This window comes from Lolium perenne, chromosome 4 (genome assembly GCF_019359855.2).
Source record: "Lolium perenne isolate Kyuss_39 chromosome 4, Kyuss_2.0, whole genome shotgun sequence".
In the NCBI taxonomy this organism is placed as follows: domain Eukaryota; kingdom Viridiplantae; phylum Streptophyta; class Magnoliopsida; order Poales; family Poaceae; genus Lolium; species Lolium perenne.
In genome coordinates this window covers 45,419,811-45,438,056 of record NC_067247.2, presented here as the reverse complement: position 1 = coordinate 45,438,056, position 18,246 = coordinate 45,419,811, and the positions used below count along the sequence as shown (strand labels likewise).

The window sequence follows — 18,246 nt, the reverse complement described above, 5'->3', positions numbered from 1 at the left end:
TTCTCGAGGACACACGGGATTTTAGTCTAGTGCTTTCGCTACATACGGCTAAATAATCTTCATTGTTGTGATAAGTGTTGTGTGGGTGAACCTATGCTAATGTACCGCCCTTCCTAGGACTAATACATACTTGTGATTATACCCCTTGCAAGCATCCGCAACTACAAGAAAGTAATTAAGAATTAAATCTAACCACAGCCTTAAACTCGAGATCTGCGATCCCTCCCGCATCGATATACCAACGGGGGTTTAGGTTTCTGTCACTCCGGCAACCCCGCAATTGGCAAACGAATACAAGATGCATTCCCCTAGGCCCATAAATGGTGAAGTGTCATGTAGTCGACGTTCACATGACACCACTAGAAGAATAACACCACAACTTAAATATCACACCATTGAATATTACTCAACCATAGTTCACTACTAACATTTAGACTTCACCCATGTCCTCAAGAACTAAACGAACTACTCACAAGACATCATACGGAACATGATCAGAGGTGATATGATGATGAATAACAATCTGAACATAAACTTGGTTCAATGGTTTCACTCAATAGCATCAACAACAAGTAGAAATCGATACCGGAGAGTTTCTATCAAACAATCAAGATCAAACCCAAATTGCTACGGCGGTGACGGTGTCCAGCGGTGATGACGGCGGTGATGATGGTGGAGATGATGATGATGGTGATGGCGATGATGTCCAGCTCGATGACGGTGACGATGGCGTCGATTTCCCCTCCCGGAGGAATTTCCGGCGGATTCCTGCCCGCCGGAGAGCTCTTTTCTCTCTGGTGTTCTCCGCCCCGCAGAGGCGGCTGTAACTCTTCGCGAGGTACCCTCTGTGGCTTAGGTCTTCGGGACGAAGGGTTTGGCGAAGAAAAGGAGGCGAAAAGGGTCGTGGGCCCCCCAGACCATAGGCCGGCGCGGCCAGGGCCTGGGCCGCGCCGCCCTAGGGTGTGGGCCCACCCTGGCTCCTCCCCGGCTCCTCCTTCGGCTTCCTTCGTCATCTTGAAAAATAGGATTTTTGGTATAATTTCCTTCCAGAGTTGATCTTCCGAAATATTGCGTTCTGACGGTGCTTTTTCCAGCAGAATCCTGGCTCCGGTGTTCGATCCTCCAATAATGATGAAACATGCAAAATAGATGAAATAACATAAGTATTGTGTCCCAATATGAAATATATCAATGAATAACAGCAAATTATGATATAAAATAGTGATGCAAATTGGACGTATCAACTCCCCCCAAGCTTAGACTTCGCTTGTCCCCAAGCGAAACTGAGCTCGATAGACATGACCACATGTTTATGGAGTGAAGAGTCGATAAATAAAATACGGACAAGAAGCATCATATTCATTCACACAGGACATTATAGTAAACAACCTCTTATGACTCATATTGAAACAAGTGTAAGGTAATCACAAGTAAAGGTGCATGAGAAATCATGATTGGTGATGGCAAACTTCGTTCTTGGTCAGAGAACAATTAACAGATTATATTTATCTCATTGAGCAGCGCTCTCATGTTTAAAGTTTATAAAGCACAACTTGCATACTCAATCATAATGGTCTTCTCATAATCATTGATAACTTGCAAAGCTATATTCATTCAGGTAAAACTTGTACTAAACAAAGAAGAATAAAAGACATGATGTAGCAAATCACAATATAATGGTTTGATCACAGCTACTCAAATGCTTGCTTGAGATGGAGGGAAATAGGTTTACTGACTCAACATAAAGTAAAAGACAGGCCCTTCGCAGAGGGAAGCAGGGATTAAATCATGTGCTAGAGCTTTTTCAGTTTTGCAATCATATAAAGAGAATAAAAGTAACATTTTGAGAGGTGTTTGTTGTTGTCAACGACTGGTAGCGGGTACTCTAACCCCCTTGCCAGACAACCTCCTAAGAGCGGCTCCCATATTATTTTCATTTTGTGTGGCACTCCTTCCAACCTTTCTTTCACAAACCATGGCTAACCGAATCCTCGGGTGCCTGCCAACAATCTCATACCATGAAGGAGTGCCTTTTTATTTTAGCTTTATTATGATGATGACACTCCCCCCAAACTTTGCTTACACAAGCCATGGCTAACCGAATCCTTCGGGTGCCGTCCATCAATCACATACCATGGAGGAGTGTCTATTTAGTTTAATTAATTTGGGACTGGGAATCCCATTGCCAGCTCTTTTTGCAAAATTATTGGATAAGCGGATGAAGCCACTAGTCCATTGGTGGAAGTTGCCCAACAAGATTGAAAGATAAAACACCACATACTTCCTCATGAGCTATGAAACATTGACACAAATAAGAGATACTAAGTTTTGAATTGTTTAAAGGTAGCACATGAAGTATTTACTTGGAATGGCAGAAAATACCATGTACTAGGTAGGTATGGTGGACACAAATGGCATAGGTTTGGGTTAAGGTTTGGATGCACGAGAAGTATTCCTTCTCAGTACAGGTCTTTGGCTAGCAAGGTTAATTGGCAAGCATAAGAGTCAAGGGAAACAAACAAATATACATATGATAGAAACAATCATGCATCTTCCTTGTAAGCACAAACCAATTTTAACTTCAGAATAATAAGCTATGAGCTAACAAGAAAGACAATGAAACATCTACATGTATTTCTCTTTTCTATTTAAACCTCAAAGTGTTGTTGCTATTGACCAATGCTAAATTTGCCAAAACCAAATAGATTTATTCAATGCTCCCAAAGTGATATCAACACTAACAACAAGGTGAATCATATAGTAGAGATTGCAAACTAAAATAAGATATGCAATATGTAAATGATAAGACTTCTCATTAATATTCCATAACGATAACTCACACCAAGGGATACATAGATAACCAACTAAAGGAGAGATACTTCCAAACGCAACCCATCTTATACGATAACTTCCCTACTCATGATATGACACTACTTGACAATAAAAGTAAAAGGTAGTGATAATGTGATACCGCGGCACTCCCCCAAGCTTGGAACAAACCAAGGGGATGCCAATACCGATGATGAATTACTCCTTCGGCGATGGTGGTGATGAATTCCTGACAAGCTTCTCAATAAGCTCCTGAAGCTCGTCAATCCTGTATATGAGATTGCGAATCATCTCTGAGTTGTGCTCGACGCGGTTAAAGAGTCTGTCTGATGGCGAGTCCCAGCTCTTGGAGTTATTTCCCCACTCTTCAGCCTCAGGCTCCTTCTCTCCTGCAATGTTAGAGCGATCTATATCCCACTGGCTAGGCAATGCTGCCTTGGGAGTCCCTTCAATTTGATTATTGAAAATTAGATTGTGGAAGGGGTGATGAGTGCCTGACGGAGATGTTTTCGGAGCTAGGTAATGACGTGGAACCGCTCCTCCAGTGCGAATTCTTGCGCTCTTGTTTGCACTAAAAGGGTTGTCCACCACCTTGATGCTTGCGATGGTAGCACGCGGATGTGCGCGCGAGTCTTCCTCCACCTCTTCTTCATCTTCTTTCTTGACGTCCTTGTCTTCCTCTTTCCACCCAAGATCTCGATCATCTTCATCCGGAAACTCCTTGCCCTTGTTCTTGGAGACCATGGTGCTTCTAAACCGAAAACAGATCCTGGCAGAAACAGCTCGAAACAAAACACGTCGAGAAAACGATATACGGACCTCCAGGGGTCCGGGAGATTATATAGCAAAAATTTTCTCGTCAAAAGGAAAGCACCAGGTCGAACCAGAGTCGGAAAGGGGCGACGAGGCGGCCAAACCATAGGCCGGCGCGGGCCCAGGTCAGGCCGCGCCGCCCTATGGTGGCACCCCCTCGTGCGTCCTTTCCACTTCGTTTCGAACTCGTAATTTCTCATATTTTCCAAAAACAGCAAAAATATTGTTCGGAAAGTAAATTGCGTACTTTTCATTACCAGTACTGTTACCTATTCAAAGTCGAGTTCTGGCGGACTGTCAATTTGCCCTTTGATGAAAGCTTCCGGTGTTTCCACTTGAATAATATCAACATCAACATTATAAGAATCACCCGAGATATAATGCTTGAGTCTTTGTCCATTCACCACTTGCGTAGCATTGCCTTGGAGAGAGCTAATTTTGATTGCTCCTGAACGATACACCTCCTCGACAACATATGGTCCTTCCCATTTCGAGAGTAATTTCCCTGCAAAGAATCTGAGACGAGACCGATACAATAGGACTTTATCCCCAATATTAAATTCTCTTTTGATAATCCTCCTATCATGCCATTTTTTAACTTTCTCTTTAAAGAGTTTAGCATTTTCATAAGCTTCACTTCTCCATTCATCTAGAGAACTCAATTGCAACAACCTCTTATCACCGGCAAGTTTAGGATCTTTATTTAATTCTCTAACAGCCCAATAAGCTTTGTGCTCTAGTTCTAAAGGTAAATGACAAGCTTTCCCATAAACCATTTTATAAGGTGACATTCCCATGGGATTTTTATAAGCAGTTCTATAAGCCCATAATGCATCCTTCAATTTACTAGCCCAATTCTTTCTAGTTTTATTAACGGTCTTTCCCAAAATGGATTTAATCTCTCTATTTGATAATTCTACTTGACCACTAGTTTGAGGATGATAAGCAGAAGCAATTCTATGATTAATACCATACCTAGCAAGAGTTTTTCTAAAACCTCCATGAATAAAATGAGAACCTCCATCAGTCATAATATATCTAGGTACTCCAAATCTAGGAAAAATAATATCTAAGAGCATTCTTAAAGAGGTCTCACCATCAGCACTTTTTGTAGGTATAGCTTCCACCCATTTAGTAACATAATCAACAGCAACAAGTATATGAGTGTTACCTTCCGATGACGGAAAAGGTCCCATAAAGTCAAATCCCCAACAATCAAACGGTTCAATAACAAGAGTATAATTCATAGGCATTTCATTGCGTCTGGAGATATTACCAACCCTTTGGCATTCATCACAAGATAAAATAAACTTTCTCGCATCTTTGAAGAGAGTTGGCCAATAAAAACCTGATTGTAGAACCTTTTGCGCGGTTCTTTCTCCAGCGTGATGTCCTCCATAAGCACTACCATGACATTTACTCAATATTTCTTGTTGTTCATACTCGGGAACACATCTTCGCATAATACCATCCACTCCTTCTTTATATAAGTGTGGGTCATCCCAGAAATAATGCCTCAAATCATAAAAGAATTTCCTCCTTTGCTGAGCTGAAAAGGTTGGAGGCAAGTACTTGGAAACAATAAAGTTAGCATAATCAGCATACCAAGGACTGTCTCGCGAGCTCACCTTTATTACAGCCAATTGTTCATTTGGAAAACTATCATTAACAGGAACAGGATCATAAGCAATATTTTCCAATCTAGACAAATTATCAGCAACAGGATTATCAGCACCTTTCCTATCTACAATATGTAGATCAAATTCTTGCAAAAGAAGTACCCATCTAATAAGCCTCGGCTTAGCATCTTTCTTTGTCATAAGGTATCTAATTGCAGCATGATCAGTATGAATAGTAACTTTTGAATCAACAATATAAGATCTAAATTTATCACAAGCAAAGACTACAGCTAATAATTCTTTTTCAGTTGTAGCATAATTTCTTTGAGCAGCATCAAGAGTTTTACTAGCATAATGAATAACATTCAGTTTTTTATCTACTCGCTGTCCAAGAACAGCGCCTACAAAGAAAATCACTAGCATCACACATAATTTCAAAGGGTAAGTTCCAATCAGGGGGTTCAACTATAGGAGCAGTTGTTAAGGCTTTCTTAAGAGTATCAAAAGCTTCCTTACAATCATCATCAAAAACAAATGGTACATCTTTTTGAAGAAGATTAGTAAGAGGCTTTGAAATCTTGGAGAAATCTTTAATAAATCTCCTATAAAACCCAGCATGACCAAGAACACTACGAATACCTTTAACGTCCCTCGGATATGGCATCTTCTCAATTGCTTCAACTTTAGCTCTATCAACTTCAATACCTCTCTCAGAAATTTTATGTCCCAATACAATTCCTTCATTAACCATAAAGTGGCATTTCTCCCAATTAAGAACAAGGTTAGTTTCTTCACATCTCTGCAAAACTTTATCAAGGTTTCGCAAGCAACTATCAAAAGAATTCCCATAGACGGAAAAATCATCCATGAATACCTCTACAATACTTTCACAAAAACCATGAAAAATAGCAGACATGCATCTTTGAAAAGTAGCAGGAGCATTACATAAACCAAAAGGCATGCGTCTATAAGCATAAGTTCCATAGGGACAAGTAAAGGTGGTTTTCTCTTGATCTTTAGCTTTAACAGCAATTTGTGAAAACCCAGAATAACCATCAAGAAAGCAAAAATGAGTATTTTTAGACAATCTTTCTAGCATTTGATCAATAAATGGTAAAGGGTAATGATCTTTCTTAGTTACTTTGTTAACTTTTCAAAAATCAATGCACATTCTATACCCTACAACTACTCTTTGAGGAATGAGCTCATCATTATCATTAGGCACAACAGTCATACCTCCTTTCTTGGGAACGCAATGCACAGGACTAACCCATCTACTATCAGCAATAGGATATATAATACCAGCTTCAAGGAGTCGTAATACCTCATTCCTTACCACTTCCTTCATCTTTGGAATTAGACGACGCTGAGGTTCAACAACAGGCTTTGCATCATCTTCCATATTAATAGCATGTTGGCAAATAGAAGGAGAAATCCCTTTCAAATCATCAAGAGTGTAGCCAATAGCGCTTCGGTGCTTCTTCAATATTTCCAATAACCTTTCTTCCTCAATCTCTGAAAGCTTAGAACTAATAATAACAGGATATATCTTCTTATCATCAATATGAGCATATTTGAGATTATCAGGTAAAGGCTTTAAATCAAAAACAGGATCTTCCTTTGGTGGCGGTGTTGTACCCAAATCTTCCACCGGTAAATCATGCTTGAGAATAGGTTGGCGAAGAAAAATTTCCTCAAGCTCATCTCTTTCTTTCCTAAAAATTTCGCTCTCGCTATCCTCCAAATGTTGCTGCAAAGGATTATTAGGAACAAGAACAATAGATGCACATTGCTCCATTTTAAAGTCATTAGTAGGCAAATCAGCTTTATAAGGAGTTTTAGTAAATTTAGAGAAGTTAAACTCATAAGATTCACCAGCAAATTTAGTCAAAATTTTCTCTTTCTTGCAATCTATAATAGCTCCACAAGTATTTAGAAAAGGTCTACCAAAAATAATAGGACAATAATCGCTAGCAGCAGAACCAAGTACCAAAAAGTCAGCAGGATATTTAATCTTACCGCATAAAACTTCTACATCTCGAACAATACCAATTGGAGAAATAGTTTCTCTATTAGCCAGCTGAATAACCACATCAATATCTTCAAGCTCACAAGAATCAATTTCGTGCATAATCTCCGTGTAAAGCTCATACGGAATAGCACTAACACTTGCACCAATATCACATAATCCATAATAACAATGATCACCAATTTTAACAGATAGCATAGGAACACTAGCTTGTTTGGGTTTATTAGGATGTGAAACAATATTAGAAGCATCTTCACAGAAAATAATATGACCATCCTCCACATTTTCAGTCACAAGATCTTTAATTATTGCAACAGCAGGTTCAACTTTTATTTGTTCTTCAGGTTCTACAGGTTTCTTTTCACTTTTATGAACCGCACTATTTATAACAGAGTACTCCTTCATTTTAGCAGGGAAAGGAGTTTTTTCAATATAAGCTTCAGGAATAACATGATCAGCAGTTTCAACTACAACACATTTATTAATAGATGAATCAATTTCATATTTATACGGTTCATGATACTTATCAAAATTCTTCTTAGGCAATTCATAATGAGAGGCAAAAGCTTTATAAAGATTTACAGCAACTTGAGAATCAAGACCATATGTAGCACTCATATTACGAAATTTATCAGTATCCATAAAAGCTTCAATGCATTTATAATCATAAATTATACCTGATTCTCGATCTTTGTCATTCTCCCAACCTTCAGTATTTTCTTGGATTCGATCAAGAAGGTCCCTTTTAAACTCTTCTTTGTTGCGTGTAAATGATCCAGAACAAGAAGTATCCAGCAAGGTCTTGTCTTGAAAAGAAAGTCTTGCATAGAAATTATCAATAATAACATTACCAGGAAGCTCATGAATGGGGCATTTGAGCATTAAAGACTTCAATCTCCCCCAAGCTTGGGCAATGCTCTCTCCATCATGAGGCCAAAAATTATATATGCGATTCCGATCCTTATGAATTTCACTTGGAGGATAGAACTTAGAATAAAACCGGGGCACGATATCATTCCATTCAAGAGAATCCCCATTATCCAGTAATTTATACCAATGCGCTGCCTTACCAGACAGCGATAAAGAGAATAGTTTCTTCCTCACTTCATCCATAGCAATACCTGCACATTTGAATAACCCGCATAATTCATGCAAAAACAGTAAATGATCACCGGGGTGGACAGTTCCATCCCCTTCATAGTGGTTATCCATAACACGTTCAATAATTTTCATAGGTATTTTATATGGTATTACTTCCTCACCTGGCGCCTCATCCACTACCGTTGCAGTAGTAGTGGATTTCCCAAATAGAAATTGAAGAGAAGATCTCTCCATAATGACTTATAGCAAGAAAGTAAATAAAATCAGCACAACAAGAAAGGTTTTCCTTACCAATTCCACTTACCAATAGCGCTTCACTCCCCGGCAACGGCGCCAGAAAATAGTCTTGATGACCCACAAGTATAGGGGGTGTATCGTAGTATCTTCGATAAGTAAGAATGTCGATCCCAACGAGGAGCAGAAGGTGTTGACAAACAGTTTCGATGAAGGATTCACTGTAAATGCTCACAGACAAGTATTCAGGGGGGTTTGATGTAACAGTTGAATAAAGTACGAGTATGTAAAGTGCGAGAGTAATAATTGCAGCGAGTGGCCCAATCCTTTTTAGCACAAAGGACAAGCCGGTTTGTTTACTTATAATTACCAAACGTTCTCGAGGACACACGGGATTTTAGTCTAGTGCTTTCGCTACATACGGCTAAATAATCTTCATTGTTGTGATAAGTGTTGTGTGGGTGAACCTATGCTAATGTACCGCCCTTCCTAGGACTAATACATACTTGTGATTATACCCCTTGCAAGCATCCGCAACTACAAGAAAGTAATTAAGAATTAAATCTAACCACAGCCTTAAACTCGAGATCTGCGATCCCTCCTGCATCGATATACCAACGGGGGTTTAGGTTTGTCACTCCGGCAACCCCGCAATTGGCAAACGAATACAAGATGCATTCCCCTAGGCCCATAAATGGTGAAGTGTCATGTAGTCGACGTTCACATGACACCACTAGAAGAATAACACCACAACTTAAATATCACACCATTGAATATTACTCAACCATAGTTCACTACTAACATTTAGACTTCACCCATGTGCTCAAGAACTAAACGAACTACTCACAAGACATCATACGGAACATGATCAGAGGTGATATGATGATGAATAACAATCTGAACATAAACTTGGTTCAATGGTTTCACTCAATAGCATCAACAACAAGTAGAAATCGATACCGGGAGAGTTTCCCCTATCAAACAATCAAGATCAAACCCAAATTGCTACGGCGGTGACGGTGTCCAGCGGTGATGACGGCGGTGATGATGGTGGAGATGATGATGATGGTGATGGCGATGATGTCCAGCTCGATGACGGTGACGATGGCGTCGATTTCCCCCTCCCGGAGGGAATTTCCCCGGTGGATTCCTGCCCGCCGGAGAGCTCTTTTCTCTCTGGTGTTCTCCGCCCCGCAGAGGCGGCTGTAACTCTTCGCGAGGTACCCTCTGTGGCTTAGGTCTTCGGGACGAAGGGTTTGGCGAAGAAAAGGAGGCGAAAAGGGTCGTGGGCCCCCCAGACCATAGGCCGGCGCGGCCAGGGCCTGGGCCGCGCCGCCCTAGGGTGTGGGCCCACCCTGGCTCCTCCTGGCTCCTCCTTCTGGCTTCCTTCGTCATCTTGAAAAATAGGATTTTTGGTATAATTTCCTTCCAGAGTTGATCTTCCGAAATATTGCGTTCTGACGGTGCTTTTTCCAGCAGAATCCTGGCTCCGGTGTTCGATCCTCCAATAATGATGAAACATGCAAAATAGATGAAATAACATAAGTATTGTGTCCCAATATGAAATATATCAATGAATAACAGCAAATTATGATATAAAATAGTGATGCAAATTGGACGTATCACTTGTCAACACCTTCTGCTCCTCGTTGGGTTCGACACTCTTATTTATCGAAAGTACTATGATACACCCCCTATACTTGTGGGTCGTCAGGGACGCCATCAACTATTACACCTTTGTTGAATATCATGTGAGTTGCTATGCATGTTCGTCTTGTCTGAAGTAAGGGTGATTTATCATGATCAAATGGTTTGAGTATGCATATTGTTAGAGAAGAACATTGGGCCGCTAACTAATGCCACGAATCATGGTGGAAGTTTCAGTTTGGACCTCAATCTCTTATGAGAATATTATCTGTTGTTGAATGCTTATGCATTAAAGAGGAGTCCATTATCTGTTTTCTATGTTGTCCCGGTATGGATGTCCTTGGTTGAGATCTATCAAAAACGAGAAATCAAATGCGATCTATCTCCTTGGACCTTTGTACAGGCGGCATAGAGGTACCCCTTTGTGACACTTGGTTGAAACATATGTAATGCAATGATAATCCATGGAAATCCGAGCTAATTAGGACAAGGTACGAGCACTATTGGTATTCGATGCATGAGGCTTGCAACTTATAGGAGGTTTTATGCATAACACATATGAATTATTACTACCGTTGACAAAATTGTTTCCATGTTTTCTAAAATAAAAAGCTCTAGCACATGAGTAATCCCTGCTTCCCTCTACGAAGGGTCTTTCTTTTACTTTATGTTGAGTCAGTTTACCTACTTCTTTCTATCTTAGAAGCAAACACTTGTGTCAACTGGGTGCATTGATTCTTACATACTTGCTTATGTGCATTTATCATATTACTTTGTGTTGACAATTATCCATGAGATAAACATGTTGAAGTTGAAAGCAACTGCTGAAACTTATATCTTCCTTTGTGTTGCTTCAAAACCTTCTATTAAGAATCTATTGCTTTATGAGTTAACTTTTATGCAAGACTTATTGATGCTTGTCTTGATAGTACTATTCATGAAAAGTCTTTGCTATATGATCAGTTGTTTAGTCATTATCTTTACCATTGCTTTGAATCACTTCATTCATCTCATATGCTTTACAATAGTATTGATCAAGATTATGATAGTAGCATGTCACTTCAGAAATTATCCTTGTTATCGTTTACCTACTCGAGGGCGAGTAGAAACTAAGCTTGGGGATGCTTGATACGTCTCAAATGTATCTATAATTTCTTATGTTCCATGCTAGTTTTATGACAATACCCACATGTTTTATATACACTTTATAATGATTTTATGCATTTTCTGGAACTAACCTATTAACAAGATGCCGAAGTGCCAGTTCCTGTTTTCTGCTGTTTTGGGTTCCAGAAAGGCTGTTCGGGCAATATTCTCGGAATTCGACGAAACAAAAGCCAAACATCTTATTTCACCGAGACGGACCAGAACACCGAAGGGGAGACGGAGAGGAGGCCCAGGGCCCCCAGACCATAGGGCGGCGCGGCCTAGAGGGGGGGCGCGCCCAGCTATGGGGTGGGACCCCCAGGCACCCCCTTGCGCCGCCTCTTCGCCTATAAAATCCCTCGAGACCTAAAAACCGACACCAATTGACGAAACTCCAGAAAGACTCCAGGGACGCCGCCGCCATCGCGAAACTCCGTTTCGGGGGACAGAAGTCTCTGTTCCGGCACGCCGCCGGGATGGGGAATTGCCCCCGGAGTCATCTCCATCGACACCACCGCCATCTTCATCGCCATCGCTGTTTCCCATGATGAGGAGGGAGTAGTTCTCCCCTGAGGCTGAGGGCTCTACCGGTAGCTATGTGGTTCATCTCTCTCTCCCATGGTGTGATCTTTATGTGATCATGAGCTTTGTATCACTATTAATCTATCTGCTACTCTAGTGATGTTATTAAAGTAGTCTATTCCTCCTCCATGATGTAATGTTGACAGTGTGTGCATCATGTAGTACTTGGCGTAGGTTATGATTGTAATCTCTTGTAGATTATGAAGTTAACTATTACTATGATAGTATTGATGCGATCTATTCCCCCTTTCATAGCTATTATTGACAGTGTGTATGCTATGTTAGTACTCGGTCTAAATTGCAATGGTCTATTATGCACTCTAGAGGTTACTTAAATATGAACTCCGGAGGTTGTGGAGCTTGTTTACTCCGGCTTGAGGTGCGCTTTTATAGCCCTACACAATGAATGGTGTTTGTTATCCAACAAGAGAGTGTGAGAAAGTAGCACAAGTGAAGAGAAGTTATTTATTTATGTGATCATTGTTGAGAGTGTCCACTAGTGAAAGTATGATCCCTAGGCCTTGTTTCTAAGCATTGAAACACCGTTTCCAACAAGTTTTGTTACATGTTCGCTTGCTTCCATATTTATTTCAGATTGTTATTACCACTCATATTCATCCATATCACTTACATCTTACTATCTCTTCGCCGAACTAGTGCACCTATACATCTGACAAGTGTATTAGGTGTGTTGGGGACACAAGAGACTTCTTGTATCGTAATTGCAGTGTTGCTTGAGAGGGATATCTTTGACCACTACCTCCCTGAGTTCGATAAACCTTGGGTGATTCACTTAAGGGAAACTTGTTGTTGTTCTACAAACATCTGCTCTTGGAGGCCCAACACTGTCTACAGGAATAGAAGCGTGCGTAGACATCACCCCACCCGTCCACATTTAATAGCCTCCCCGGTCACCGACAGGTGGGCCCAAGGGAGACGAGGCGCCAAGCGCCCGGACACGACCAGACGCCGCATGCCATCCGCGGCCACGCAAACCTAGCCTAGATTTGGGCCGGGTTTGCGTCGTTTCGGACGCCGCGGCCATCCGCATTTGCGGTGCGTCGCCGCGTTGGGCCGGGTTTTTGTCCGGCTGGACCCATCCGGACGCGCGGGCATGGGATGGTTCGACGCGTTGGAGATGCCCTAAGCCATAATAGATGAATACCGGCCAGGTGACAGTGAGCAACACCATGAGGACGAGAGACACTACGGCTGAGATCTGGCGGCTGCAACGGCGGTTAGCCTCCTCATCTGGCTCAGCCGTGGCGATGAGGGAGTCGAGGAGACCGTTCTCGACGTCCGCCATTATCCTTAATTAATTGCCTGCTGCTTTGGTTATGATCAAGAGATTATTCGTCTCCTTTGGCCTCTCTATTTTCTGGTACATTTGCTGTCGGATTTTGTGGGGTGGATACGGCCAACGAGTTGACGAGCTGCAGCCAGGGTAGTGTCCTTAGCCGGTGTGGTGGTGGAGGTCCCCTTGGCTTGCGGTGAGAGCTAGGATGCGGGTCGGTTCGGGACGAACCCTTGATCTTCATATGGGTGGTTCTCTATGTCATCTCTCTATCCCCTCCTCATTGTGTCATGGCTGGTTCAGTGGTGGATCGACTCTACGTTGTCGTCTCCTTGCGCGACGCTGGCCATGGCCATCGGTTGGGCTCGGGGAAGCATATCTCGCAGGTTGCCGGTGGGTGGCATGGGTGATGCCGGCTCGGCTTGAATAAATGTGGGGCTCCTTGGATTGCTCTCTCGCTGTGATGAAGAACTTCATGTCGCCTGTCGTCATTGATTTTGGATAGTCTTACGAATTCCAGAAGGCCCCGCCAGTGAATTCCAAATGGACGACATGCTTGGAGTTTGCCAGAGCGGGTGGTGCTTCGGTCAAACATAACTGTGCTTTTTCTAACCGTTTGGTTTTAGAGGGGGTGTTGTGACGCTATGCGGTTTGCTGCCATCATGGGACATGTCTTAGTTCCATGGTGAAGTCAGATACGGAAAATGGCATGGAAGGCAAGAACTAAGGACTGGCAATGGAATTAACAAGTGGCTGCGACATCACAGAAGAAATCCACTGTCTAAACTTGTAGGGTGAAAACTCAAGGTCTGGTCTTCATTGCACAATAACCTTGCGGAAGGCATTGTTTTGTGAGTGCGGGCATTCTTCGGGTGAAAACATATGGTCATTGATCAGGGCGATAATGGTACTTGTGCACTATTCCCTTCTTGCATAAATCACTTTTGGAGTTGCTAAAATTCTTGTGTTGTTTTGGTGTTGTTTGGTCCCCTGTTACAAGGATTTTTTCACTGTAGTGGGACCTTTTTTCTGTAATTCTTTTTTTCTTTTCTGATCGTATGCATCTGTATGCCAGCCAATTAAGCTCTACGTTATTGCAGAAGCTATGTAAAATTAGCATCTTCGTGATATTAATATATTTATTTATAAAAAAAACTGTATTGCATATTTAGTTCGAGGTCAACCCGAGGAGGTCTCTAGCTCGTCTATGGAGGGTGATGAGATGTGATCCTTGGGCGTGCGTATGGAGATAATGGATGGATTTTTCAGCAGACCTTTGTTCTGAACGCACTTCGAGTCGGAAGGTTCGCACTGCCCAGGCATTAGAACAAGACACAGTGCACTTGTTTTCAGTCTTAAAACACGACAAAGCAAAAACTAATGGCGGACAGAGCATGAACAAGTAAATCTTGAGGACAAATGAATTACACGCATATAAAATTTCAGTATCTTAAACAACGACAATATAAATTTTCAGTGCATAAACAACGAGAATATTTGTATATATTACAAGCATCAGGACAAGCTAGGAATCCTAGGACATGAGGTCAAACGAACCACCAGTCAACAATGAGATGCCATGCCGAATTACTTGAGATAACCTTCTGCATCTATCTGCAATTCTTCCTCTGGATTACAAATCTCACATAAACTTTTCCAAAGAGAACGGCGAATGGGCCAAAAGACGGCTACTATTAATGAGAGTAAAGAGCTCGAGATGACAGCGGTGAACCAGAGCGGGAGCGGACTTGAGGCCCTTAAGCTGTAATAGAAGAACACCGGCCAGGCGACGGCGTTCATCGCCGTGAGAACGAGACCCAACACGGCTGAGATCTGGAGGCTGCGGCGGCGGTTAGCCTCCTCATCTGGATCGGCCGTGGCGACAAGGGAGTCGTGGAAATCGTTCTTGACGTTGGCCATTATCCTTAATTGCTTACGATCGAGAAATTCTTCGTATCCTTTGGCCTCTTTGTTTTCTGGTACACGACTCCACCTGGCTCCTTATATATATTGCTCTGGCTGGGTGGACTTAACAATGAACCGACTCGAAGATATGAACGTTTACAAACCGGAATCATTTTTATTCTTCTACTATAAGAAGACTTCTAGCTAGCTACGTCAATAATACTTTCCATCATGTAAAAAAAATACTCTCCATCTGTTATTCCGACTGATACTCAAAATATACCACTTGGACATAGTATGTTACTAGTATATAAATATGCCTGCTGTTCCGTCTCTAATAGGGTTAGGTAACATAAAACACAGCCCAGCGGTGGATTCGAACCCGATCGCGTCTACTATATTCGTTCTTAAATACTCCGTAAGTGTAGTTCTAACTTTTGTCTTACATTAAATATTTTGAAATTTCACTAACTTTATCGAAAGAAGCGACAGCATTTGTGCCACTAATGCAGCATCACTAGGATCGTCGTAAAATGTAGTTTCATATTATAACGATTTGATGACGTAATATAAAGGTTTAAGTACACTTATTTGAGAACACACCTCAGTCTCCCGTCACACTGTCACAGCACGTACGGCACGTTGGCTCTATTAAGAATCGGTTCCACGTATGTGTGTATTTGTATCGTAGGTGTCTTGTACTTGTATCCTACCAAGTATATAAATAGACGAGATGTGGAGAACCAACCTGTGGTTAGATGGTTAGGAGGACAGTGGCAACCCCAGCTCACCAGAGTTCAAATCTCAGATTTGACACTTTGGTGTCTCATAAAGGCAGAATATTCTTCAGTGAGAGACGACATTCCTGTCGACAGCGAGGCGCCTGTGGTGACTTCGTCAATCTCAAGACCCGCCGGATCAGTTCTTCGATATAGTCTCTTGGAGGTGCTCATAGGGGTAGGGTGCGTGCGTGCGTTCATAGGGGTGAGTGTGTGCGCGTATATGTGAGTATCTTTGATTGTACTGTGTTTCGCAAAAAAAATATAAGAGATGTGGAGGCGTGCATGTTGCCATCCACGAAACCCTAATACGTGTTTTATCTTGGTATCAGAGCCTACCCTAGCCGCCCCTCGCCAACGCGATCTGCTCGCCGCCGCTTCTCTCGATGGGGACGTCCAGCATGGCCATGCAGCTCTCCGTCCTAGGCCCCATGGTCTCTCCGCACACCGCCTCAACTCCTGCTATGCTTCCCACCGTTGGCATCTGCCTCGATCGCAACAACTTCGCCCTTTGGCGAGCTCTCACCCTCACCAATCTCTCTCGGGCCTCCCTCCGTGGCTATCTCGATGGCACTGTTGCAGCGCCGGCCCATACCGTCACCGAGGGGAGTGGCAATGCCACTAGGCAGGTGGTTAAACCCGCGTATGCAACGTGGTGGACTCAGGACCAGAAGGTCCAAGGCGTGCTCCTCTCTTCCATGACGGAGGAGATTGCGAGCCAGCTCTTAGGCTGGAAGACGGCGCCCACGGCATGGACATCAATCCATGCCATGTTCTCTGCACAGAGCCATGCTAGAGTGCGGCATATCCGGCGCTAAATTCAGGCGCTGGGGAAGAGCAATATGAAGGCCAACGATTATATGCACAAGGTGGGCTATGGCTGATGCCATGGCCCTCCGCTGGATCTCCTCTTCGTGATGACGAGATCATCGATTTCATGCTCACCGGTCTAGGGTCCTCCTTCAATCCGATATCGGCTTCCCTGAACGTTCACTACGTCAAAATTGCTTACCCGTGACGAGCGTATTTTCCGCACTGCTGACGGTAGAGGCGAGCATCACGAGTATACATCCACTGGTAATTATTACTAGTGACGGCATTTCTAACGTCAGGCGTATGGTGCACCGGTGACGACAAACTTGATTTTTGGACCGTCTCTAGTACTTGGTCACGTGGCGAGCGGGGCACCGCGGCGATATTCCGGTGACGATCGAGAAAATGTTATTTATGTCAGTAGTGCTCAGATCTAGCGAGAATAAACTAGACGAAAGCGTCAGCAGTAACGTGTCGGTGACGTGTCCACATAACATCTGGCCATCAATTTTCTTGTTCCTGTGGCAGACTTCTTTTTGCACGTACACTGTATCTTGCCGGTGACGGCCCTAGTTATAAGTCCATTGTCATTAGCATTCTACCGCTGATGATCGGATTTCATCACACTTTGTGTTTTGTACATTTGTGGCAGACAATCAGATATATATCCGTCGCTACGTTTTTTGAGCAATGACGTTTCCAGTTTCTATGAACGTCAGTGGTTACCTTGAAATTTTAAAAAAAAACGGCATTTGATATTTAAATAGGCTACTATATATGTAGAATGTCCACTGTTTCGTACGTATACAATTCCAAAAATATACATAAATAAGGTGTTGTTTCATACAGAACTGTTTACACATAAGTAGCAGTTTACAATTGCTCGCACATCTATAAGTAGCAATTTGCAAACCTAACGTTAACAAAGGAACAAGCTAAACATTGTAACTTGATCATCTGTCTTCAGACCCTGGAGCTTTTACATGAAGAGGAGTAGTACAGTTTTTCTGCAATTTAACAAGATTCGGATTTACATAAGCAGTAACATGTAGGTAGAGCATATATAGATGTTTAGACAGTTTAACTTTAACAAATGAACTAGCAAACCAAGATGTAATTAAGATCATGATAGATATAATGTAAGGGTCAAAAGATGTAGACAATGGGAAGACTAGTAACTGAATAAGAGAAGATGCAGTATAACACATATATACACAATACTTTCAAGAGAAAATCTAAGCGTGAATAAGGAAGAATAAGCAAAGTAGGAACTAGACAATAAATTCTTCAGAACAAAAATATGTTTCCCTAAGAAATATATAGTATCTTAGCTGTGATCCTGAAAGAATATTGTATTGATATCAAAGTCATTAATGATGTGATATTTGAAAAAATATATAAATATCAATATCATCGCTGATGTTATCACTGAAAAATGTATGAAATCAGATCATC

At 42.1% G+C, this 18,246-nt stretch overlaps 1 protein-coding gene across 1 annotated transcript; it reads left to right on the top strand.

Annotated features, from left to right (window-relative positions):
* The first annotated feature begins 16,379 nt into the window (after positions 1–16,379).
* Positions 16,380–16,796, top strand: LOC139838917 (uncharacterized). Its single transcript, XM_071828934.1, has one exon. The coding sequence runs from the start codon at positions 16,380–16,382 to the stop codon at positions 16,794–16,796; it is 417 nt and encodes a 138-aa protein (XP_071685035.1).
* Positions 16,797–18,246: the final 1,450 nt, after the last annotated feature.